The 27,631-nt window shown below is 33.2% G+C and overlaps 2 protein-coding genes across 2 annotated transcripts in view; one reads left to right on the forward strand and one right to left on the reverse strand.

Annotated features, from left to right (window-relative positions):
- The first annotated feature begins 1,952 nt into the window (after positions 1 to 1,952).
- Positions 1,953 to 27,521, forward strand: LOC138336281 (neuroglian-like). The gene is given in 25 exon segments (XM_069285707.1): positions 1,953 to 2,022; positions 3,339 to 3,425; positions 4,139 to 4,247; positions 4,877 to 5,247; positions 6,388 to 6,516; positions 8,117 to 8,219; positions 8,687 to 8,871; positions 9,534 to 9,665; positions 10,495 to 10,653; positions 11,251 to 11,432; positions 11,783 to 11,873; positions 12,554 to 12,841; positions 13,418 to 13,641; positions 13,643 to 13,789; positions 14,620 to 14,848; positions 15,011 to 15,147; positions 15,874 to 16,105; positions 16,296 to 16,424; positions 16,697 to 16,879; positions 17,289 to 17,408; positions 18,069 to 18,227; positions 19,037 to 19,174; positions 19,622 to 19,697; positions 21,622 to 21,645; positions 25,414 to 27,521. Coding segments are annotated over 24 exon segments (4,155 nt in total). The 5' UTR covers positions 1,953 to 2,022; positions 3,339 to 3,361; the 3' UTR covers positions 25,958 to 27,521.
- LOC138336283 (glucose-6-phosphate 1-dehydrogenase-like) overlaps positions 17,736 to 27,631 on the reverse strand; it is a 104,620-nt gene continuing 94,724 nt past the window's right edge. The window contains exon 13 of the transcript XR_011210407.1: positions 17,736 to 17,773. The gene's annotated coding sequence lies outside the window, so the exon portion shown is untranslated. The remainder of the gene's footprint in view (positions 17,774 to 27,631) is intronic.

The following is a 27,631-nucleotide window of genomic DNA, read 5'->3' on the forward strand; positions in this document are numbered from 1 at the left end:
ACTGTACGTCCTTGGTGTGGTATGAATATTAACGGTAAGTTAATAACTTTTGCGACTCTACGAAATAATCAATCCCATCTTACATTTCGGAAAGGTACATGTAGTAGTGGGCCTTTAATATTTCTAAAGAATGTATTTTATATCTCCTCGATATAACAACGCCCGTATAAATATGTCCCCAAGGTTACCAGCACTTTCAGTTGTATAATTCATTACCGTCTTTCTCCTTCCATTAATTCTGATATTTCTCACAGGCATTTATACAGACTTAAAAAATAACCTGACAGCATTTATTAGTTATAATATATAATCAGATCAGAGAATATTGCCAAGACATCTATCTATTATAATATCTTCCTATTTTTCTCCAGAGTTGTATGGCGTTTTAGAAATAGGTGTTCATCGAAAATTTAAAATAGAATAAATTAATATAATATATAGTGTACTTGAATGATTGTGAATCAAAGATAGGTATTCCACACATTTTTGACATATTTTTAAAACGCTACACATAAAGGTTCTGACAACTAACTTTTTTTGAAAATGTCATTTTTAAAAGAAAAAAATGTTCTGATTAGACTAGTGTTATCAGAATTGTCAAACTCTAACCAATTACGTCTTATCCTTGAATGGTTCAAAATGAACATCGATCAGTTATTTCCTTTTCTCAATCCCTGCACCCTTTCCCTTACCTACCCTTGTACTGTACTTGTTTCCGAATCAAACAAATGTTTACCATCGTTTCGGGATTCAAAACTGTATAACTGCATTTTTTATGAAACCCGGTTTTGCATGAATACCTGTATATATCTCATTTGTTGTATTGTATATTTATTCAACATTATATTGTTTAAACTAGATGTTGCTCTTTTTAAAACCGACATAAAAAAATTGGGGTCAGTATGCCGAATTGAATTAAATGTTCTGTTATCAAATTTGTTATTTTTCAGTAAAAAAAAATTCTAGCTTACAATTTTAGTTTTAAATCATAATAATTACATGTAGATGTATATATGTCGTTTAGGAATATACATGTATGTATTTGCTAGTCGGTATATATGTCAGAGTATATACAATTATTATCTGGTCAACCCTCAGAATAAGAACAATCTCAACGTTACTCAAACACCGAGTGGTCTTAATAGAGAGGTTTTATTGTACATTTGTAGGTACATAAATATAATAATATAAGCCTATATAGTTTTTTTTTTCTTTTCTGTGTGTAAATTTTGTTATGTATGTTTTTAATCTGATGAGCTATAACGTTAGTTAGTTCAAATTAAAGAACTTGAACTTTAATTATAATTAACGCGTGAATATGTCAATGTTCAAGAATCACAAAAAAATTAACCATCGGCATTTGCTGGCTAAACACATAATCTGACAGCATGTCTTTGTAATAAGATAAGAGAAATATCTTTATTATTAATACATTATAATGCGTGCAGCTGTGGTAAAAACGTAAGACATTGTATTACCAAAAAACATACATGTATGTATTTATGTAAATAATTAATTGTGATGGAAATCCTGATATAAAATAAGAACTAAGGTGTGAACATGTGCCTAGCTTATTTTTGTTGTTAAATCTTAACAATATGAAATATATTTTAACGGAAACTGATAACAAAGTGTATATAAGAATATGAGTAGATAATTAGTCATTCACCTGTAAAAAATGACACAACCGGAATCAACAGGTACAATCAGACGAAACGCACTTTTATGTATCACACTCCATTTATTCTTAGTAATTATGAAAAGTTACAGATTTTTGTCAGTTCAACCTGCATAGGATAATGCATTAGTTTATATCTATAGAATCAGAAAATGTATCGAAAAACATATTTCAAAATTACCGATTGCATTCCGTAAATTTTAGTTACCTGAGAATTTACGGCGTTTGCTTATTCGGAACCCATCTTGACTGTTTTCTGTCAGGTTGGTAACGTCCAGAAAAGTTCGAACAGGCGATGAGTAACGATGATGACCTAAAAATGGTGGCCAGGTGAGCATTCACAGGTGCGAACAGGTAAATAGTTGCAATCACCGGTCCGAAACAATGGAGAATCCGTAGATTGACGAAAAACTTATCAAAATGTATAATACATGCAATTATTTAGCTGAAATTCATGCCCATATACATGTAAATCTATAGGCGCGCACCTGTGCAAGTTACTTCCGGTAATTTGTTTTGAATTTTTTCGATTTCTGGTTTTGTATAAAGGTTTTCAGATATGCTGATTATTTTCTCCGTTGTTCATGTTTACATATGGATACCTTTAGGTTTGTTATAATTTGATATTTTAATGTTGTAAATTAAAAGTCAGTGATTTTCTGGTTAAATTTTATAATCGATCTGTTGAGAGACCCCACCTTGTTGTCTAACACTTTGTTGTCCTGGAAAGACCTTTATATATATATATAAGAGTCTATTTACATGTCACAAATATCATATCTTGATGTTTTGAATAATTTTCATTTGATGATAACAATCTAAAGCACCAGTAATCCAAGAAGTACAAAAATGTATTAGAATGAAAAAAGCTAGTGTCTCCTATTTAAGATTTAAGATCACAGCAGATTGAAGGAAAGCAATCATCTACCCCCCCCCCTCCCCCTCCTACGCAACACCAGTAGATCACAGCTGAGAGAAGTAGTGCAATCATATGCTCCCCAGACCTCCAACCTGCAACAAAAAAAATAAATAAATAACATGCTTGTACACACAAATGGCATATGGCCCAAATCACAGGGACCAGGCACGATTTTTTTAAACTAACAGTATACATATATATTTATATTATCAAGGGTATATGAACTCGGCGGTTGAGAAAAACGGACCTATTTTTTTAAAACTGTATTTATTTTAATAAATGGGTTCTATACTACATTGACGGATATCTTACCTTAAAGAGAAATAATCTATCTTTCCATTGAGTGCTTGGTGAACAAAATTGGCCAAGTATTGACGAAGTTTTGGCTTGATGAATCGGGAAATTTACAACAAATATGCTAGGTAGACATTTCTCTGTCCGGTCGAAATGTCGTCTCGGCTCTAATGGGTACCTCAAATCCTTATTGGTTAGCCATTTTTTATCAGACTTAATTATTTTGCTGTTAGACACGACGCAATGTTTCAAAAGTGTCTTGTCATGCTTTACCTATAATACCTCTTGGAGTAATTTGTTTTGTGCTTGAAAGCCTTGGATAGTAATTAGTAAAACTTTTATTGATAATTTTAATTTTCAAAAGAAAAAAAATTAAGCTATTGAATTATTACAAAGAATTTTAAAAAATTGATATATATAGTTTTATAAGAAACATGTATTTTTCAGGTGAAATTTATATCCCTGCAAAGATGGAGAATACATTAAACCTTGTAGGGGTTTTGTCTCTACTATGTTGTACAGCAGTTATAGCAAGTAAGTATAACATAGGTATTGAGGAGGCCAGGTGTTAAATCAAGATAGATAATCTTTCTCCAAAGAGATCTCGAGAGAATTAATGGCTGTACCCATGAAATTCACAATGACTTAAAGATGCTCCACCGCCGACAGAGCAAAAATGGCATTCATCATTAGAACAATAATTGGTGTTTAATCTTGTATATATATATGTCTAATTAACACAAAAAAATAATATAAGATAATTTATTTTGCCTTTGGTGCATGAGCAATCAGTACTACATTTCATATAGGATATAGTGCCACGGATTTTTTCCGGGATGCAATTAATTATTTTTTATATTTTCAACTTGAAGTAAAATAAGAAGCTCAAACTTTTCAATGGTGCTAATGGTGTAAAGTAAATAACTTTTGTAACTGAAGAAAAATATGAAATCGTCTGCTCCTGTTTTTGATAGTGAAAAAATACCAATTGTCAGCGGTGGAGCATCTTTAATCTAAAGACATGATATGCCATTTTGATTTTAACCTCACCAAGAAAATGTTATGAAACATATGGATGATATCTATGCAATAATAGTTTCGATTCTCTTACATTATTTTTTTTTTATTGTTTATTGAACTATATTATACATTTGTATATTTCTGGAAAATGTCTATGCTGTAATTTCTCTATGACTCTTAAGAGACATACAGATTTAATTGATTGTTGCTTTTGTTTCTGCCAACAGTTCCGAATCGTCCTCCGGGTATATACATAGAACCAAATAAAGATATCTACTTTAAACCTGGAGAAACAGTTATGATGCCATGTGTTGGGGATGGCTATCCCAAGGTCATGTAAGTACCTCAAGGTCATGTGAGTACCTCAAGGTCATGTGAGTATTAAAATGTCATGTAAATACCTCAAAATTGTGTACCTCATTGCTCAAGGTCATGTGAGGATTCAAAGGTCATGTGAGTATTAAAATGTCATGTCAATACCTCAAGATTGTGTACCTCAAGGTCATGTGATGATTCAAAGGTCATGTAAGAACTTCAAGGTCATGTGGTATCACATGATCATCTAACCAAAGTTCAAGGTCAAGTGAATGTATAGCAAGGATCATATCACAAGGTAATGTGAATTATATGAAGATTGTGTTAGTCTATGACAAGATGATTGGAAAATATCTTAAAGACATGAAGAAAGTTGTAACAATATCAATGGCACTGATAGAAGTCCCGCAAAATAACTTTCAACTTTGTGTGCAATTTACTTTCACAAATTGCAAGATCAAAGTAAATCTGTGAAAGTTGATTTCCAAGAAAATATATCTTATCTGATTTACATCGGAAAGGATTTAAATTCAATTTTCACATCTGCCAAAGTTGTTTTGAACTTGTTTTGAAACTGTGAAATTAGATAGCTTTGAAAGAAAAGTGGTTTGCCCTAATGTTAATAATCTTTTATAATAATTTTATTGTAGATATACTTGGAAGAAGAACGGACAGGACTTCAATCCCAGCGGTAATGACGACCGAATGGTGCAGTTAGCCAATTCGGGAACAATTGTCATTAACCGACCTGAAGACAAAGACGAGGGTATATTTCAGTGTTTTGCTGAAAATGAATTTGGTAGGTCGATGACAAACCACGTCAATCTTCGTGAGGGAAAGCTAGACGAGTTTCCAACCGGAAATAACGAGATTCATCGACCAGAGTTGGGTACCTCATTAACTTTGGAATGTATTCCACCGACGAGTTATCCCAAGGCCCAGGTCGAGTGGGTCCTCAAGGGCAGTTCTGGCCGAAACGATCCCATCAACTACAACAACAGGGTTACTATGGATCTGGAAGGTAAGGGACAGCGGTTTATTGAGGGGTCATTTTGTGGTCACTAAAGATAAGAATTTGATGGGTTAAAAAATGATGAAGAAATAGGAAGTAACTGACTAACGATAGACAAGAGTTATATAGATAATAGTGCTCCAGTTAAAACACGTACACAGATTATATACTCATTAAAAATTGTCAATTACCCCCTAAAACAGTATTAATGTTTACTAGTTACCCCTACAATATTTGTATTAATTTACGCAACCAATTTGTTATGAGCGTTTACATTCAGGAATAAAATCAGAAGAAATGTATTAAAATCATAAGAATTCCAGTCACGCTCAAGAGTCTGCATCACATGTGGTCTTGTTTCAGATAGATATTTGCATTATCGCTAGCTTATCATCAGTTACTTTTATACTGTAAGCACATGTTGTTTCCCAACTTGTCTCTGTTAACTTTTTGGTTTGAACAGAAGTCAGAGTTGTCCCCCTTCCTTTTCAAAGTGCTAGTACAATTACCCACCCCTCCAAACATTTTCTGGAGCACTGGATAATTTACGTTGGTGAAAAAAATAAAAAGAAAGGGAACTTTTATTTCTGGAGCACTGGATAATTTTACGTTGGTAAACAAAATAAAAGGAAAGGGAAATTTTTTTAAATCTAAAGATGAAAACAAAGAAAAAAGATAGAGGAGTGGAAAATAATGGTATTTAAAACTGAATGAGGAAGATCCGATAAAATTAAAATGAATGATTTTATAAAATGAATGAAGGGGAAGATATGAAGGGTGATAATGGAGAAAGGGGAGATAACTGTCAATATGGGTTTTTAGTAGTCTTTGCTAATTAGGGGAATCATTTATACGCTCAGTTAATAGGAGAATATATTTTGTTTTCAAATTTATCGAAACTTTAAATTTTTATTTTGGATTTCAGTTTTAAATATCAATTTATTACTAAAAAGGTCCTTCAATGCATTATTTATATGCAGTAATAGTAAGATGCATGGAAACTGATCAAAACCTCAGAATTTTAAAAATCTTGTTTTTTTTAAACTTTCAAAATGCTAATTACTTCTTTGTGTTAATTAATTTTTTTTCTTCTGTTGGACTATTACTGTGCTTGGACTAGCTCTAGATATTCTTACCTTTGTATTCAAGCTCGACTTCACATCACCAACGTAAAACCAGAGGATTATCAGAATGGGAAGGCGTACGTCTGTATGGCTATCAACTACTTCATGCGACACAATGAATTTGACCATGGACACTACATCATTCCGAGTGGATGTAAGCTTTAACCATTTCAATACAGCTTTATAATTAATTCCTCATCACCTGCAGATGTCTGTTCACTGTAACAATAAATATTGACATTTGGTGTAGAATTATTTTCTAATATATATATGTAAGAAATACAAAAAATAACAACTGACTAATAATAATATTATTTATCATTTATCATTTTTTTTACTTCTTAAAAGATTTCATCCATAAGGAATTTTTCTTAAAATTTATTATAATATATACAGTAAAACCCCGTTATATCGCCACCCGTTTTACCGCCAAACTCGCTTATCGCCATGAATTTATTCAGAACGGATTTCCCTCCATACAAATACACCCGTTTTACCGCCAAACCCGCCTACCGCCATCCGCCATCACATTTGCGGAACAAATGATTAAAACAACACTATAATGACCTCGTTAATATCGCCAAATTCTGTTGATAGGGACACATGTTTTCGTAAGGTGCTCATGATCAACTGCCGACTGACAGGTAATCAGCTACACACACTATGGCCGCGTGTACGACCGCGTGTACACAGTGAAATCAATTAATATTATGTATACACCTTTGTTATTGTTAAACAGGTAGGTGTCGCAAGTTGTGGTGAATACAACTCACTTCTGTACATGTGTTTTACGTACTATTAACGTTAAGCTTAGTTATTTATTGACAAAAAGGAACCCAAAAGTCTGTTTCTCGATATCGCCGTTCGTTTATATTGGACCATAAAACGCAACTAGCAATTTCAAGAGCGATAGAAATATTACGTACGTGCAGAAGAGTCCGCCGTTTATTAGTAAGATCAAATCGTCGTCTGAGTGCCGTTTATTACTGGAGTACCTGTTTTAAAAATTGCAGACATGTGCGCGGAAGTGAGGTCACGACCGCATGTTTCCGGGCGGGATTTCCCGTGTTAAAAATATCATGTAACCGAGAAAATACCAGCTAGCAGGCACGATACGTGGTAGCACAAACGAGTTCGGTTTTCGTATTTTACACACATAAAGCTGACATATTTATTGAAAGACTACTATCGAAATTACTTTAATTTTGGAACTATTCATATTACAAAATACGAAGTGGCCGTACAGTACACAGACTGACTAGAAAGTCTGTTTCAGTACGGCACCGGGGGACTACCTATATTTAGGCCTAATCAAGATTTCAACGACAAATCCGATATATCGCCAAACTCGATATATCGCCAAAATCAAGGAAAACAGAAGGTGGCAATATAACGGGGTTTTACTGTATATATATTTAAACTGTGTCAAGTCAAGTTTTCTTTAGTTTATACACTTTTTCCATTTGTAAATTCTAAATTTATTACCATGATATATATATATATATGTATAAAAAAACACAACTATAAAACAGTTTTTTTTTTATATATATGTATATAGATTGGCTTTATTTTAGTATTTATAGTGACTTCAGTCATCATTTTCTCCCACTGTAAAAACTATATTTACAATCCCATACAACGAAGATATAGGTTGACATTTTCAAAAAAATAGTCTTTAGTTTTAAAATGTTTTCTTCTTGATGAAGTACTCTGTTTTAGAATTGTAAACTTATCATGATTTTATTGTTTCATAGCTGCTGAGCTGAAGATTGGTCCGACGTACCAGTGGGCAACCCCAAGTGATCATTTCGGACTTGTCGGAGAAAAATTTAGAATGAAGTGTATCTTTGCTGGAAAGTAAGTGAACTGATGATGAGTGAGGCCATACAAAGTTAATTCTTTGTTTCTCAGAATAGACTTTTCATCAACTACTTTTCAAAACCGTGAATATTTACGGGTTATTTATACAGATTATTTGTAGAGAAGAAAGCAAATCAAGTTCATGGTGGTAGAGGTGGTACTTCAGAAATATCATACTGTAAGAGGTGTATAGTGAAATAATAGTGTTAGTTTGGTATTAATAGTTTAACATCCAATAACAGCTAGGGTCATTTAAGGATGTGCCATGTTTGTTGTTGGAGTATCCGGAGAAAAACCACTGACCAGCATGAAATTCAAATTTGCGACCCAGAGGTTGAGGGCTTGTGGTAATATATCGGGACATCTTAACCACTCAGCTACTACGACCCCTTTTGAAATGTTAGAAAATGATAAATGATATAATATAAAAGAATTTTTTTATTGTTGTGTTTAATTTCACACAGTCCAACCCCTGAAGTTTTCTGGCGAAAGACAAATGGCCAACTACCACCAAACGTGGGGATTTCCCAGGGTGGACAGGAAATTACTATACAAGAGCTGACCTACGATGACGAAGGAAAGTACGAATGTTACGGAACAAACACCCAGGGACAGAAGGCTAACAGAATCATCACCCTTTCTGTACAATGTAAGTTTTCTGGTTGAATTGAGTATCTTAAACTGTTTGTTTAAACACAACATATTGACTATTTCTAGTAATTTACGTATGCATTTCTGTGATTGGTTATTTAAAACAAATGGCATGGGATTCATTTCTTTATTGTTGAAAGTTAACATGTTTTCATTAAATTTCTGTGTCTATTTAATATTATTCACCTTATTTACTATAATTTAAATGACTTTGTCAATATATTTCTGTGACACTATGGTATTTTTGTTTACCATATTCGACCAATAAGCACCAAAAGCGTTTAAAAATTGGGGAAAAATAATATGAAAAGGTGCTTAATAAGACAAAATTATTGAAAACTTTACAGTTTTGGTCTTTATTTATGTCTGGGCGTCTCCATAGGGGAAGGGGTGCTTATAGGGACATGAATGCTTATCGGATCAAATATGGTGTATTTGGTCTTTGCATATAACAGAGTTAGCTCCCTTGCAGGAAGGTATCCATTGTGACTTCATTATTTGTGGCCACAAATCACTTTGTTTTCTCCGAAAAGCTCGGAAACACATGACGTCACAATCAATACCAACCCACAAGGGAAGATAACTCTGTAATATTCAAATACATAATATCAGTTACACTTCCATAACCTGCATTTTTTTCTCTTCTGTCCTAATACATAGCTAAGCCGTACTGGATACAAAAGCCTGAAGACATTGAGACCAGTGAAGGGGCCTCGGCTACTTTCCTTTGTAAGGCTGATGGGACACCTACACCTAAAACCGAATGGTTTGTCAATGGTGTGCCCATTGACGGTAAGATATCTGTATGGTTTTTAATCCAGTCACAATGGTTTCCATTTATCTTATGGGTTTTTGAAATAGCGGAAAATTAACTTTATCACAAACAGAACAATTTTTTTATTTATTATCTTTGACAAAAATATATTTACAACACCCCTATGGTTAGCCAATCAGGGTGTCGCCTTCAAAATCTTCAGTGTGGTTGATTCATTCGGAAATATAAATTGTTAACATTACATTTCGAGATGTTTGGATTCTAGGTCAGGGGTCATTCTAGGCCAGGGGTCATGCTAAGGTGACCCTTAACAGGGTGCTGTTAGATCTTGCATTGGAGTGTAACATAGAGCATTGTAATGGAGCGGAATTACAAGTCTAATTTTAAATAGGTTGCCTGGTATAAGAATTTATACAGTATCGAATTAAGTTTGTCTGGAATTTGGTTGAAAAAATAATGCGCCTTTACAGATTCTTAGCATTATCGTTATATTTGACTAAGTTCTAAGAAATCCTATTTTAAGTGGCTGGAGATTTTCATTGGGAGAATGCAACGATAAAATTACTCCACATATATATGCACACTGATCTATCCCATATCCAAACTGAGAAATGCAATAATTGAGACACTTAAAAAGTTGTTAATTAGGAGATATAAGCAGAGAAAAGATCCTTCTTTCCATTGTCAGACGTACATCATTCTTTGGTGGGCGCCAAGATCCCTCTGGGATACATACATGTACTATTTACAGTGCTATTTTTGGTTTTCAACAAATAGGACTACCATTGAAATATATTTTTTGAAGTAATTAAGAATAATTAATTAACAGCTGATGTTCCTTTGTAGAATCCACTGATGATACAGTACTCTCCAACCGATTCATGAAACCAAACGACATGAATGTGACGATTGACGACCTGAAACTGACAGACGTGTTTGTGATTCAGTGTAACTGCTCCAACAGCCATGGCTACGTGTTTGCTGATGTCTACCTCAACGTACTCAGTAAGTCTCGCTTGTTCCTGGTGTGTGTCTTGTTGGTTCGAATATAATGATCGTACATGAGTGGCTATCTAATATGTAATTCGTAAAACGAGTCAATAACTTGATATGCCATGAACCTTTTGGTGAGTGGCATATTGAATTAATTAATGAGTTTAATGAATTTCATATAACATAGCCACAAGTGTAAGATTCTATTTATCATATATTTAGTGTTAATGTAAATATAGATAAAACTTTCAATTTTGTGTCCTGTATAAGAGTGGCAAAATCAGGCTAGGATTTGGCGTTCTCTTTCACTGAGATAACAGTGTGACGTCATATTTTCATTATAATGTCATTATTACCTGTGACGTCGCAATAGTGTTATTACACATGTGTCTTACAATATTTATGACATGGCTGGAAGGGCCATTTATGTGAAAAAAGTACTTTTGTCATGAGTCTGCATCTCATTTATCAAACCGTACTCTAAAGAGATCCAACATGAATGGTTTTGTTTCAGAGCTCAAGTTAGAAAAAAGTATTTTATAATTACAGTGATGAAGAATAAATGTGAGATCCCTAGAAAATGATTATTTTGTTTTCTCGCCCTTGTAGGAGAAGCACCACAGTTTGTTAAGAAACCAGAAGAAAACGCTAAAGTAGCTGAGAGTAATTCCATAGACCTGTCTTGTCAGACAAGTGGTAAACCCGATCCGATCATTACCTGGTTCAAGGAGGGGCAGCAAATCACCGGTGGGCGGTATCAGATCAAACCCAATGGGGATCTCCATATCAATGTATGTAATTACTTCCCTTGTTTGTATTATATTTTCAGAAATAGTTAGTTATCTCCCTTGAATATATTTTCAAAAAACAAGTTATCTCCCATGATGAATTTTGGTAAAAAAATGTTTTTGTTTGTCAAAAGCAGTTTCCCTTTATGGATTCTTCCCTTGTTACAGTCCTAATGGTTTGAGTATAATTGTATTGAAATGAATACAGGCTGAGAACAGATTTTTTCTTTGCTTGAGAATGACCATTGAAAATTTAAGGAAAGAGTTACATGAGAGATGTTTGATTTTAAGATGCTATGTACCGACGGCTATATTAATGATGTTATTAAGTTGTTTTTTTCTCCTGTTGATAGAGTGTAGTCTTGTCTGACGCTGGCCAATACAGATGTACAGCAAACAATTCGTATGGTTTTGTGGAGGCTTCAGGTTCGCTCACAGTGCGCAGTAAGTAGCAGAAATCTATATGAAAATTCACTGATTACAGCAATATTAAAAAATGTTACAAATATTCATTGTCCAGAAATGTAGAAAAAAAATAAAAAATCACACAAAAAACCCAGCTTATCATAAAATAAGTAATTTTGACAAAATATTGATTATTATGATGGACAATGAGATTATTTTTGGACAATGAGGTTATTTTTAGAACTGATAATTGTTTGAACCTTTTAGAGTGAAATCTTTATCACATTAGGTATTCATATTGTGTATATGTTTTTATGGTGAACTGTATCTCTGTTATGTAACAAATAGTATATATATATTTATATATATAAGTTTCCATAATATTGCTTAATATACCGTATTTTCCGGAGTATAAACCACAACTTTTCCCCCTGAAAATCGGGAGTCAACCTATGAACCAGTGTCACTAATACATGTACGAAACCCAAATCAGAAGGCGATTTTTCGCATCACTTTTTATTCGCCAGTTAAGTAAAGTTAGACCATAAAATCTAAGTTAAAGTGTTTAAAACATAGAATATGTTTTGAAAATATTATAAAGATGAAAATAATTACGTACCAGATACATGTTCAATCGTAAAATTGTTACTGTAATGTAAGTAGACTAAAATTTTACCAAAGCAATTGTAAAATAAGGTTCCTAAATCTGAACTTTCCAGGGAAGGCCCGTATTGAATCAGCACCTGGTGACCTTGAGGTCAATGCTGGGTCAGATGCCAAGTTCACCTGCACTGGAACTACTGATTTTAACGAGGTACTGAACCTCGGCGTCACGTGGCAGAAAGACGGAAAGAACATCACAACGAACGATCAGAGAATGACACAGAATTTCCAGGACAACTCTCTCACCATCAGTGGTACCATCAGCAGAGATTCTGGTTTCTACACTTGTGTCGTACAAGACAGCTTATCTGTTGCCACAGCCTCGGCCATTTTGACCGTCAAAGGTAAAAATGATGTTATTGATGTTGTACAGTAAGTTGAGATATTTTGGCATCGGGAAATTTTGACGTTTTTGTATCAAAATAGATCGATTAATTAAAATGTGGTGCGTTTAAATTTGTTTTCCCATATTCTGTAATTGGCACAAAACTCAAATCTGAACAAAAGATATAAAAAAAAAACCCGAAGATTTAGTTGTTTCAGTGTTCCTTTTGTCGTTTGTTGATAGAACATATCTTTAATGTATGTTTACATAATAGGATTGAGCAACTTACCTGTGGTTACATGCTCACATAATTGATAAATAGTGTGTAGATGTATTGATCTTTTTATACAATTAAATAAATACGTAGTCAAATTTTAATCTGTTTAAGTTTAGCGCTTTCATGTCAAATGCCAAATAAGCCAAAATATGACCACATCCAAAATATCCCAATTGTTATGGTGGATGTGAATATTTATGTGTTGTGGTGGTAGTAGTGTTATTTTAGCAAGAAACTTCATAGCTCAACACATCTTGATGGATTGCTAATATTTAGATATTTTCTGATAAATGTTTAGTATAATTTTTATGTTTCCAGACAAGCCTGATCCTCCGGTCGACGTAACCCTAATCAAGTGTCTCCAGGACAAAGCCGAGGTGACCTGGACGAAAGGCGCCTCAAACAACGCCCCGGTCCAGTACTTCGTCGTCGAGTATAATACCACCTTCACACCCGATAAGTGGAACTATGCCCAGAAGGTGGGCTCCACACAGACAAAAGCTACGCTAGATATCGCTCCAAATGTCGTATACACATTCCGGTGTGCTATCTGTGAACAAGAGAGGACAGAGTGAGGCTAGCGCTCACACAGCTGCTCAGTGTACGACCAATCCCACACGACCTAGTAAGAACCCGTCCAATGTGCGGACTATCGGAGACTTGAAGAACTTCTTAGTGGTCGAATGGACGGTGAGTATACTTAAACTAGTAGGACACTCTTGGTGCTTTTAGAAATGAAATATTTTAGGGGCCCATTCTTGGAGTATATTAAAATTTTGCAAATAGATCTACCTATAAAACTTTTGGCTAAATCTTTACCAAACTTTGAACCTAGTGAAAGGACATTATCATTAATACACCTTTCTGCTGCTGGATTTAACTCTTTGTAATTATGGTTTCAGACATATTTAAAATGTTTTGTGTTTTGATCCGTTTGTTAAAAACTATATTTTATGAATTTAAAACCCTTTGCGCTCACGTCATCAAGTTAAAACAATTCAAGTACAGCACTGTAAGTTGTCTGAACTGTAGTTTTGTATGTGATAAATCCTACCATGGTTTCTTTTCCTCTAAAACATCAGCTTTTAGAAGGATCATATTTCCCCCAGTTACGCTGTTAAATTAAAGTGAATAGTTGGGCAAAACCTGTCTAAATGCGTTTATGGCCTTCCAAAAGTCCTTACATATCAAAACAACGGTCCAGTTCTGCTGACGTTTTCCAATTTTGATCATTGAAATTATGGAAAATCCCTGTGTAAATTTAGCACATTTCTAAAAATAAGTTTTTGAAAGCGAGGCTGCATGAAAATGTCAACAAGGACATAGCCAGCTGGGAGAACATATTAGAATTCCTATTACAATAGTACAAATAAACCTCTTCAGATGCAGAGCGATTTTGATGGGAAATTTTATTTTTCTACTTTGTTAGAAATGATACAAGATATATTAACGCCATTTTTACCGACTTTAGCCTTCCTTTGGCTGAACTTTCACTTAAAAATGTATTTCTCCTTTGACAGCCAATGCCCCCTATACAACAAGCTGGAGACAAGTTTCAGTACATTCTGACGGTCATCAAAGATGGAATCACGATCCATACCTCCAACATCAACAACTACACTATCACAAGAAAAGACATCCCGACTAACGATATCTTTGTTCCCTACGATATCACTGTGAAGGCCAAAAATGAGATTGGGGAATCGAATGCACCCCTGATCACATACAAAGGCTACTCGGCTGAAGATAGTAAGTTTTCTCTTTCTGCATTTGTTTAAATGTAACCATTTGCATAAAAATATCAATTGTTTTTTTTATTTAGTAGATACTGATATTCCAAGTCTTTATTTGAGTTAAGCATGATTTCAGTATTTCAAGGTAAACATGAGTTGAAATTTTTTCTCATTGCAGTTCCGCAGGTGACAGTGAGTAACTTTGCCGTGGGGGAAGTCAGCGACAACTCGGCGACATTTGAATGGGACTGGGACATGAGCTACAACAATGTCACTCCAAACACACCAATCAGAGGATTCTTCCAGGGCTTCAAGGTCAGTCTTCAAAAGTAGATTTAAAAACTGGTTGGTCTGTAAAACTGTCTTTGGCTGATTTTTAACAATGGCCGATTACTATAAACCAACTTTCTTTCGTAGCTTCTAAATTTCGCATTTTCCATTTCAAAACAAGTTCCTGAAGATTACATTGGCGAATTTAAAATTTGACTGGAAATTCTTATCAATATAAATTTTGAAGATGCTAGTTCACGGAGATAAACATAATTTGTATGGATCACGAAATTGGCAAAATAAATCGCTCACGAAAGAAAGTTAGTTTACAGTAAATGTTTGTTAAATTAACATCGGTGAGACCTTTACCCATTGATAAATGTCAAGGCCAAACTTTTAAATTGTAATGTCAATTTTATACATTGTCGAAAATTTGCTTTTGACAAAGTTAGAGCAGTCTATAGCATGTGGACAATGTTTGTCCTTGGCAAAGTCAAAGTTAATTTCCGGTAAAAGACAAGGTCATGGCATTGTCAAAGGTTATCTTTGACAAGGTCAAGGTCTAACTTTAATCTTGTAAATAAATTATTTTGAAACATTTTCTAAGATATACTCTGGACAAGGCCAATCAATTTGCAACACAATCAAGACAATCATTTCCAAAACGATCCAAAATTAATTCTCTTAGTTCCCCTCTTTGGCAAACATTATTCAGTTAAGTTCATACTGTGTTTCAGCGTAGTGCAGTAATATTTACATAAACACTTTCAGATCCAGTTTTGGAGAAGAGGTGCTAAGTCAGAAACTTTCCGAGAGCGAGAAGTGTTGAAATCACAAATCAAACTCAAATATACGACTCGTAGGAAAAGAGCTGTAACGACCTTGATTTACACAATCGATGACCTCCAACCTTATACTAATATGGAGGCCCAGATTGTAGTTATGAATACGTATTATGTAAGCCCACCTAGTGCCGTCATTGCTCTTACAACACTTCCGGGAGGTAAGTTTTCAAGTATTGTTGTTTTACACATTTCATAATTTGAAAAAATTAGTACACCTTTGTATCAACATATCAGAAAGAAGAAGAAAAAAAACTAATCCATAGAAATTTCCGTCTAGTAATTCTGATTTAAGTTTTGTGGAATATGATTATCTGTTATGTAATATAAATTATATAAATATGTTTATAGTGCCTGGTCCAGTGCGGTCATTCACAGTGCCACAAATTGGAAGTAATTTTGTCATGTTAGCGTGGGAACAACCAGATGCGACGGACAGAAACGGTTTAATTGTTGGCTATGACATTGGCTACCAAACAAGTAGGTTTTATCAATGGATGTTCTTGTTCCATATCAGTCAATTACACCTTACCTCGTAATCTACCGCAAAACCATGTTAGTGATTATGTTGACATTGAAACAAGTATGATTTTCTAATGCAGCAATTTCAATCAACTCTTCAAAAATTTAAGTTTTTCGTGGTTTGCTCTCTTTTTACTACTTAAAGTATGTTTCTGAGTTTTATAGATCATTTTGAGATTTTATTTAATTCTCTTTAGAGGAATGAAGTCATTTTGTGATTTTTGTTCCAGTCTCTGGTCTTGACCTTGGAAAGATGCAGGATCGAGTTCCACAAATCAATGATCCGTACACAAATGTGACAATCCTGAACGGCCTTGTGGCTAAACAAAAGTATCGTGTACATATCTGGGGTCGGACATCAATGGGACGAGGCGAAGATTACTTCATCGAGGTGACCACTGCTTCAGTCGGGTGTAAGTATAGAACTTATAGTTTATCATATACACGTGGATTGGGACCATCATCAGATACCAGATAAGTAATCAGACTTTGACAAGGGTCTCTGATTTTTTTTTAGCTCTTACACCAGGCTTTTATACCAGACACCAATCTTTAATATTTGCCGAAATCTTTTAATATCTTCCTCTCAATATGGTAATACAACCCATCGATAAAGACCCCACATTGGAGATTCCCTGTCCCTCTCGGTCCATGGTTGGTTTCCGATATTGACTTATTGTTTTGTACTGTTACATGGTAATAGCTGATGGTTTATAGATGTGCAATAGGGGTTTGAATTTTTCATAAGAAATTCAAATATCTTTGGGGTCAATGAATTAAGTACCATACATGTATAATAAAAATATTTTGTTTTGTTTTCAGCCCAAACGGTGCCTTCATTTGACGTCAAAAACGTTAACGAGACTTTCTTCAACGTTACCTGGAATAGCGTGATCAGCTCTAAGGCTGGCACAGTGGTATATGTCGAGTTCAGGAAGGATGGTAAGTTTATAAGTAGCTTTCTTCATCTATTGTGTATACATATAGGAAATAGCATACCAACAATAATAAATACCGTATTTGCCATAATTAGAGCCCAGGGCACTTATAAATCTGTAACAAAGGGGGCAGTTATTAGTGAACAAAAAATGGAAGTTGTGGACAAAAAAAATTTTCTGTAATCCTGATACATTTGTTTGTTACAGTAAAGATGTATTTGCCTTGTAACCTATGAGACACATTGTCATGTCTTGATTCACATGTAAAAGACTCCCAAGTTCATGTGATACGGGATTCAATTCTGATGATAGAGGCATCATATGTTGTAAAACATTGTTAAATCCATGGGATGGGGGCGTTTATACAACCTAAATATCACACATTTTGATTGTCGTTTTGGATAGAAACATTACACTTGGGACACAAAGTTTTGCCTTTTTGTATAGATTTGAGAAGGCTATGCTTGATATACACTTGGGACACAAAGTTTTGCCTTTTTGTATAAATTTGAGAAGGCTATTCTTGATATATTCTCCTTAGTACATGGAAGTTATGAGAAAACATTATACTTGTAACTGAGAGAAATGTAGGCATAATGTTAAGTTTAACTTCTTTGTTGTATATCTGCATCCTTGTACATTATAACTTTTGTGTTTGATTTAGGTGCCTCAGACTGGCAGCAGACGACAGACGAAGTTTCAAACAACTGGAAAGGTGTGGCCAATCTCGAAGGTGGTACTACCTATGAGGTTCGCCTGGCCGTTACAAACGGACAATCACGATCTACCAGTGGAACTCAATACGTTTCTACAACTGGTATAGGTATGGACCAATAGATCAGAATAGCTAAATCAAATCACTTTCTTCTTGTATAGCCTGCACATATACATACTATGAAATTGGAATTTTGTCCATTATAGAAAATTCTAACGTATAATTTTCTTCAATGATTTTCCTGTAAAAGTGCTCCATATTTTGTTGTATTTTTCTACCATTGTTACCAATTTGTAAAAGAAAATATGATTTTGACCTTTGTTGAAGAAAAAATATTAAACTTTCATAGAGATTTATTAATGTGGTATACCTGAATCGCCCAAAAAGAGAAAAGTGACAGAAGTCGACAGTGTCTAATTTTCTATAACATTTACTGGTTATAGGTGACGTGTAGAAATTACATTTATAAGTCAACATGATTTAGCACGTTTATAAAAGCAAGACTTCTTTCTCTTAAAAATCCCTTTATGAACTAAAAAAACATGTTTTTGTCATAAAAATCCCTTTATGAACTAAAAAAAGACTTATAGACTTATTTTTCATGAAAATCCCTTTATGAACTAAAAAAGACATATTTGTCTTAAAAACCCCTTTATGAACTAAAAAAGACTTATTTTTCATGAAAATCCCTTTATGAACTAACTAAAAAAAGACATATTTGTCATAAAAATCCCTTTATGAACTAAAAAAGACGTATTTGTCATAAAAATTCCTTTATGAACAAAAAACAGACATATGTCAAAAAAATACCTTTATGAACTAAAAAAAGACATATTTGCCATAAAAATTCTTTTATGAATTGTTATAATGAGTTTCTTGATGAACAAGTTACTGAACCTGAACCTGTTTTATTACAGCGGCCGCCTATAACTTAGGAGCCAATTTTGGCTGGTTTATCGGAATGATGCTGGCGCTCCTCATCATAATTGCCATTGCAGCCCTAATAGTTTTCTGTAGGAAGCAGACACAAGAGAGAATGGAGGAGAAATACAGAGGTAAGTACAGAGTTAGCTCCCTTGGGGGTATTATCGAACGTTACATATTTTGTAGGGGCAATCCACATGATTTTCTTTGAAAGTATGACGTTGCAATCGTAAATTCATGACTTCAAAAGCAATAACTACCTGCAAGGGCAGATAACTCTGTAATATGCAAATACAGAATAGATTTTTCATATCAATTTTAATGGTAGAATTTTCATATTCAATTCAGAATTGAGCAAGTCTGTAATGGTATATGTATATACATTTGTTATGATTTCCCAAAGAATTATAAAATTCTGTAATCTTGAAGAAGAAAAAAAACCAGAATTTGTGAATAATCACTGTCTTTTCATCCCTATGATAAATAGAATCTTACATTTATCTGTTTCGAGGACAGAGTTATCTTATCCTGACTGTTAGAGCTCTAGAGAAAATTCAATTTCTTTGATTTCCTTTTAGCCAAACCTGATAAGTCTAGAATGTATAACAGGGAAGGCGAACCACGAGGTCATTCCAACGACTACTACAAAGAAAGGTACGTTTCTATGGAAACCATTATTATATTTCAATTGTTCTTTTCTTATTTAGATGTCAAAAATTACATGTATTGCTAAGAAATGTGTTTTGGTATATGATAATGATAACCGAATAATTAGGTTTCCCACGAAATAAACTCTCATCAATTTGTTTAGAAAAGAATCATTTTTGTTTGAATGTTGTATTTTTCCAGAACAATGGAAATTGATTTTTGCCCAAAAAATTCAGAATGCATGCTTTTTGCCATAAAGAGAAATTTTAAGACAAATTTTTATCTGAAAAAAATATTCAAAAAAAAAAACATGTTGTGAGTGAAAATGTTTGTAGCAGACTAACAGATTAGTTTAAAAATCGAAGAGAAAAGGGGAAAAGGTTGTTGTCGACTAAAAACTCCATGATATTGTAAGCCGGAAGCCTCTACGGTTTAGTGTAGAATTGCTTTTGTTGTTTTATTTGATTGATGACCATTTATTTCTGACAGATATTGGATGTAGTCAGTGTATATTTAGACTAATATTCTGCATCACAAATACTTTAACAAATAACTACCGGAAAGGCAAACTAAAATCACAAATTAGTCAATCTTTAACTGCATGGTGAAAATCTTAGCGATTTGAAATGAAAGTTTATTGCTTGTCAAATTTTGTGGTTGAATTAATACATGTATATAATTCCAAATGAAAAGGTATAAAAAAAAACCGAAGAACAGCCTGTTCACGTTTCATTTTTTTCCCCGTAATTATTTATGTTCCGAACGATTTTGCACGTTAGATTATTGGTGATGTAGACTGAGGTAGACATTTTAATACATTATGTGATAAGGACTTCTGATCATCCATATATATATGTGTAACTTTCTGTTTATTTGTAAGTATACAACAGAACTACGTTTTTGCTTACTATATATATATATTGGGTAGCTGTGAAAGAGCTAAATCCCAGTGTCCCAAATTTCTTGTTATAGGCACGTATTGTTTTCAAACTTTTTAAGCAATTTTCTTCTCTTTGGGATTAAAGTGGTTTAATTATCTCCCTTTCTGTGAACTCTTTGGTGGAAAAAAAGTTTCTTTATATTGTCATTGGCATCATCACATATTGGATTTCAGAAGTTCTTCGAACCATATTCTTTTCCTTCAGTGAAAGTTTCAAAAGTAATTTCTGCTTTGCTGCTTTCTAATATCATACAAACGAAGTTCTTGAAATGAAGCCAAGGTGACGTGAAACAGACAAAAAATATGTTTATATTTGAATGACATCAGATAATCTAGAGCAACTTTTTATTACAGTATTATTCATGGGCAAATAAACTAACAATTCTAAAATCAAGGTGACATGTATATAATTAAATTTTATAGAATACTGGAGAAAAAATATTAAATTATATATTTGGGTGGAAAAGGCATTTCACTGCTTTTTGAATTTGACAAGAAATAAATCCAACTTCTAGCAGGAACTTGAATATGCATATCTCAAAATGAGATTAAGCCATATAGTTTTTCACAGGTTTATTATTGTTGGTACAATATCCAATATCATTCAGACTGTATCTTTGATGGCTTTTAAAGTCAATAGATAGTTGTTCATATATTGGTATATATCAGACAATAGCATGAACAGTAATGCAAAAAATCAATCAGAAATACTACAGACATCTTTTATTGAAACAACCTCTTTGTGGGTTTATAGTATCCAGAAAGTTATGTACATGTTACCTAATGGTAAGATAATGCAAGCTTGAAATATTTGGCAAAGTCTTAACAATTTGATTTGATAAATATTGCATGTGTATAAAAAAAACTGGAGTTACATATAGCTTCCAAGTAAATATGGCAGTGAATCTTTCGATGAGTTTCAAAACAACCATTGAAATAATTACTCGGAAGATTAAACTTCTAACTGGCGTTTTCTGTTCCTCCACACAGGCGTAGATTGGAGCGTAATGACAGGTACGATTCGACAACAGCCTAAGCTGTTCGTCAACTCTCTTGCTCAATCAAGTTTCTGCTTTTTAGATCAACACTACTAACACATTTCATGTCTCCTACCAAAAATATTTAATGATTATCCAATCTAATTCATTTTTTCTTCGTGTCACATAAAGCACTGTTAGTGTTAATGCTCCCATTTAGGATTTTGATTTCATTTGCAAGGAAACTGACATTGTTATATCCTTGTTTGAGAATTAAACACATACACATGAAATTTACAAATACGTGTATTGTATAGTTTACTTTCGCTCACTTGATTGAGAATTAGACACACACACATGAAATTTACAAATACGTGTATTGTATAGTTTACTTTCGCTCACTTGTTTCATTCAAATTCTACAAAAGATACCATAACCATCTACAACTTTCACAACATACAAGAAACATCTTATACCTTGTGTCTGCTCAGCTGCGCTGTCGACTGCTTGTCGGAGGTTTTTCAAGGTCATCTGTTGCTTTTACAGGATCTCATTTTCATTTTTTTCTTAACCTTTGATATCATGACATCCAATCCCACTGCTAATTTCATTTCCTAAACAGTTGCCATTTTGTTTTTGTCATTTTTGTCAAGTTGTGGTTCATCGTCTTTGTTGCTTTACTGTTAGCGTTCCTGCTGCTTGCTGGCCTTCATCGCTTTACTCTCCTAAAACTTGATGATATAGATTCTGTCCTCTTTCCTTCATCCACAATGCTCCAAAGGTTATTTTCACTTTTCATTTTGTATAACAATATGTTGTATAACAAATTAAAAGTAGACTGTATTTACGTCCAGTACCAGTCAAGATTCATTAAGTGAAAATCACAATATTGAAGATATCACAGAATGAAAAATATTGTTTGATGATCATGTTTTTTTATTCCAAAATGAAGACAACATTTGGAGCATCAAATAAAATCTTTGTAACAGCCCTATTGACTGATCGCCAGGTGTGATAAAGCCACACCTTGTGTTCGCAAACATACATGTACCTGTTCAATGCAATCGGAGCAAATACATGTACCTATTCAATGCAATCGGAGCAAATACATGTACCTATTCAATGCAATCGGAGCAAATACATGTACCTATTCAATGCAATCGGAGCAAATATCGTAGCTTTCACAATAAAAATGCAAAGTCACATGCAGTTTTGATTGACAGCTGGCGATCTGTCAATTAGAGGATAAGGTTTTCAATCATTAAAAATTTAAACTCTACTTTCTTATATATAGCAGATACATGTACTTATATACCATCTTCCAGTCCATTTTACATATCAATACCAATCATTCATGTTTCACAATATGATTTGATTTCTAGCCCTCCCAATGAATCCATTTTGCACATTTTGCGTTAACAGTAAAGACTACTGTTTTTGTGTGTATACTAACATCTGACATATACATGTCTGGAGCTTTTTCTACACGGCTGTCAATTTGGGTTTAATTGGTTGAAAAATAAGGTAGAACTTTTAAATAAATCCAAGATAATTTCTTATAAAGGATTTTACATGCATATAAAATCCTGATGATATTTTCAGTTGAGTTTTCTTTGTGTGAACTAGCCTCTAAAGATTCTAATGAAAATGTTTGGGTTTTTTTTTTTTATTATTAATTAATCAGACAAATTTTATATCAAGTAATTGTCCAGAATTATAGTAAAAACTTTTATTACAAGTCAGTGCTTGCATGAGATGTTTGGCTTTGCAATGCTATCAGTAGTAGCGGTGTTGTTCACTTTCAGAATTTTCTTTTACAAAATACCATCATTCTAAAGCATATGGTGGCAAATCATTTGTCAAATTTCATGATGGTGGCAAAAGAGAGAAGTGTTCAACACATTTTACTGCTTGAGATGAGAGCAAAATATAAATATGAAAATGAAAATATACTATGTAAATAATGCGTTCATATGTTGAAACTTGATATGGTATTTGTTAAGCTATTGTCCATGGAAACCTTTGTTCATCTTTATTTTACAGTAATTGGTATTTGTCGTTTGTTGTCATGTGGATCTTATTAGTAAAAGCCCATGTGGCTTTGATATATAGGCATTCGAGTGGGGGGGCGGGGGGGGGAACAGGAATGTTACTATCAAAAAACTACACTACAAGTAGAAGAGGTAATGAAATTATGTAACTTAATGGTAATTTGTCCCTCTTTGTAAAATTTTATAGTCAGATTCATCATAATTAGAAAATAATGTAATGAAATTTTAGGGCGTACACAATTTGAAAATTTTTTAGAAAATTTTTGGAAGATATATTCTTGGTTTGTCTGCATTTTACCTTGATTCTTTGTATAATCAGCGTGTAGAGGTCCAGTAGTTATTTAAATAAAATTTGTTTGGTTTTAAAACTCTTTTGCATGCATATAATTTAATAATTAACCTATTAACTCGTAATAATCTGTGTGATTGGCCTGTAAGAACTGTAGAGGCTTCCGATTCTATTGATTTATTCAAGGCTCTTTATATAACTCATGTAATACCACAGTGTACTGATAACATTGTTATGTACCATACACGTAAAATTGATATTTATTATTTATATGATTAATTAATTAAATGTTGTCTATAGATTTGCATGAAATGAATTTACATAAGTCAAATGTTTGTTACATTTTTGAAGATTTTTTTCAATGTAAATAATCTTTTAAGTATCATTTTAATGTCACTTTTATAGTATCTGTGTATTTAAATCAAACATGCGCACTAATTCCTTGGCTGTTCTATCATCAAACACTCGATATCAAACAAATATTTTACATTGATTAATGCATATATGTAATAACTATCTATATATATCATACATGTATGTAATCTATAAATTACATTAACATAAAAGACTGAAATATCCTATCGATGAAATTGGGATAGAATTGTATTACAAAATAAAACATTCTCGATTCCCATATACACGCAAATGTTGTATGCATTGAATGCCATTTTTGAAAGAATGTTAATCAGAATTAAAACCAAAAAGAAACTATGAGGGTTGTTATGGGGATATTTAGCAGATTAAATGTGCAGTATTAGAGATAGGGTGTGTTTTTCTTCAAAAGTTTGATGGCATATATTTGTGTATGTGTAACCACAGGGACCTGGCACAATTTTTTAACTAACAGTATACATATATATATATCATAATATAGAAAAAAAATGCACAAACGATGAAGTCTTCGTTAAGCATTAGCGCTTTCACTTTATCTTCAGATGCTCAACTGTAGTTACGGATTATTTAGCAAGATTATTTTTTTCATACTATAATATATATATATATGTATACTGTTGGTTAAAATTTTTCACCCCAGGTCCCTGTGTGTGTAACTGTATTGCATACATATACAACACTGTGATATTGATCAATTAAAATACCAATTATTTAAAATATGACGTCATGAGAGAATTCATTTCAAGTACTTCAGGCCTTTGTATTCAGATTCAAACCAGATTTCTCATTACCGCTTCAAACCTTATCCAACTTGCATGTAATCAGACTCATTGAGAGTAATTTAACATTCAAAAGAAAAAATTCAAAAATTTAAAAATCAGATTCATTTTTTTATCAATAATCTTCACATGCAAAATAATTATATGGAGAAATGCATTTTTCAGTGGTTTCAAAATAACAAAATCATACTTAATATAGTATGGAAAGAAAATAAACACGCTGAAAGTTTTGTTGTCATATGAAGCCTCTGTCTATTGTACAAGTGTTAGTAAAATGTTTTCCACTGTTTCAGTTTTGACGATGTCCGTAAAGATGAAGGTGATTTCGATGACAGGAAATATGATGACGATTACGATGATCGCCGTTACAGCGACTATCCTGAAGATGACCGAGATCGTGACTATGATGATCGGGACCGCGATTATGACGACCAGGACCGCGACTATGACAAGGATTATTACCGTGACGATGACCGTAGGTATGACGATTATGATCGTGACGATGGATACGATCGTGATGGACGTCGCTACAGCTATGATCGCGATGATGGCTACGATCGTGATTACAATTACGATAAGGATGGTGGCTATGATCGTGATGGTAACCGCTATGACGATCGTCGTGATTATGATCCCGACGACAAGTATCCGAGCGATGTTGAAGGAGATGACCATGCCTATGAACCCTACCAACGATCTGGCTATGATAGGAGTGACAGTAAGGACAAGAAACGTATCAGCGATATGGATGATGAATACCGACGTGAGCCGTCCAAGTTTGATGATGATGGATATCCCGTAGAGGGCGGGGCTGTTGGCTCTTCTACCTGTGTATAAATAACACAGGCCGCAGACAGCAGAAAAAATCTTAGCAAAAATTCCATCACTGATAATTTGATCATGATCAAACAAAGGAGAAGTATTTTTATATTGATTAGTTATGTTGCGTGAATTATTGTCCGAGCAAATTTCATGAATTGTTACTGTATATTTCTTTATTCGTGAACTTAATATTGAGGTTCAGAATCACAATTATTCCAGATTTCAAAGCTTTTCGGACATCTTTGTCAAACAAAAAACCAAGAAATATTGCTCTATTTTTGTACATTTCTCTGTATTATTTTCAATTCAAACTCAGAGAAAATCGTTAATTCTTTAAGTGCTTTTATGTTAAACAAAAGTTTCTACAACTTTATTTTGTTTGAACATTCCATACATTATTATGTAGACATTTAAGATTCTGTTCAAACAACTGTAAATAAGACTGTCATATATACTGTACAGAAGTGATGTAAATAGAATTAGAAGCCTGTATGTGTAACGTATGAAAGATTCATTCAATACTGTGCCATTCCATATGTACTAATATCACTTTGAGAATTTTCATGACCTCTCATTTTGTACATAGTTTCATTTTATCTTGGAAATGTAAGTTTAATTTAGTTTTATCAATTTTATGTAAAAATTTTAATCACAAATATTATAGTCTTCCTACCGTAATAAGTGCGAGTAATGTTATAAAAATAAGAATGATCAAAATTCATATTTCAAAATTCAACAGGTTTGTTTAGGAATGAGAAGGTTTTTCTTCCTTAAATAATACGAAAAAATAATTTTTCATTGCACGAATTATGAAATATCTTAAGAAAATAAGAAGTCTTGTGTAAAGCTACAATTTTAAGTAGAAAATGTTGTACATGTAAATGACAGATTTAGATATTGGAAGTTTTCCTCCCCTAATACCTTAATAAGGGGAAGGCACAAACAGAGTGTACTAATTAGGTTAATTACGTCTCGCTTAATTATAAGATCTTTGGATGAAACAGTACACATCCTTATGTTATAAACACAAGAAATATAGGCTGCCTTATATAGCATAATCTATATATATGTAATTTTTGTTTACTTTGGAAATTAAAGATGAGAAAGTTAATCAAGAACAAGAATTATTAGTATAATGTATGTATGTAAGGAAGATACATGAAGAAGTACACATTCATGTGGAATATAGTGTCTACAAATTTCTAGAATTCATTTTTGTCCTTTCCAAAATCCAATCTGTTGAGTGTGATTCTTATATATAAATACATAACCCTCCTGTTTCTGTAAATATTTTATAATTTGTAAATAATGCTGGAGAAAAGGCTATAAATCTTGTATATAACTGGTAAATATCATATTTTGTAAGCATTCCACTACAAGTAGGTCCATGCAATACACATTCCATTTCCCAGGTCAAATACAGGAGGGCTTTCGTAATAAATCACCCGATATCAGCCAGTTATCTATAAATAGAACTGATTACCATTATAATTCATAGTCACTGGATTACAGCAATGAAGATGTTTGTATCAAAGATGTTCATATTTTTATAACAATTATAAAATCTTTTCTGATAATATATAGATCTTTGTTAATTTTTTATACTTCAGTTGGATGTCATGTCTCCCCTGTCTTTTGAAAATAATAGGATGTCATTTAAAGTGAATAGTCGGGCAAAGGAAGGTTTAA

The sequence above is a fragment of the Argopecten irradians genome, chromosome 12 (genome assembly GCF_041381155.1).
Source record: "Argopecten irradians isolate NY chromosome 12, Ai_NY, whole genome shotgun sequence".
NCBI lineage: Eukaryota > Metazoa > Mollusca > Bivalvia > Pectinida > Pectinidae > Argopecten > Argopecten irradians.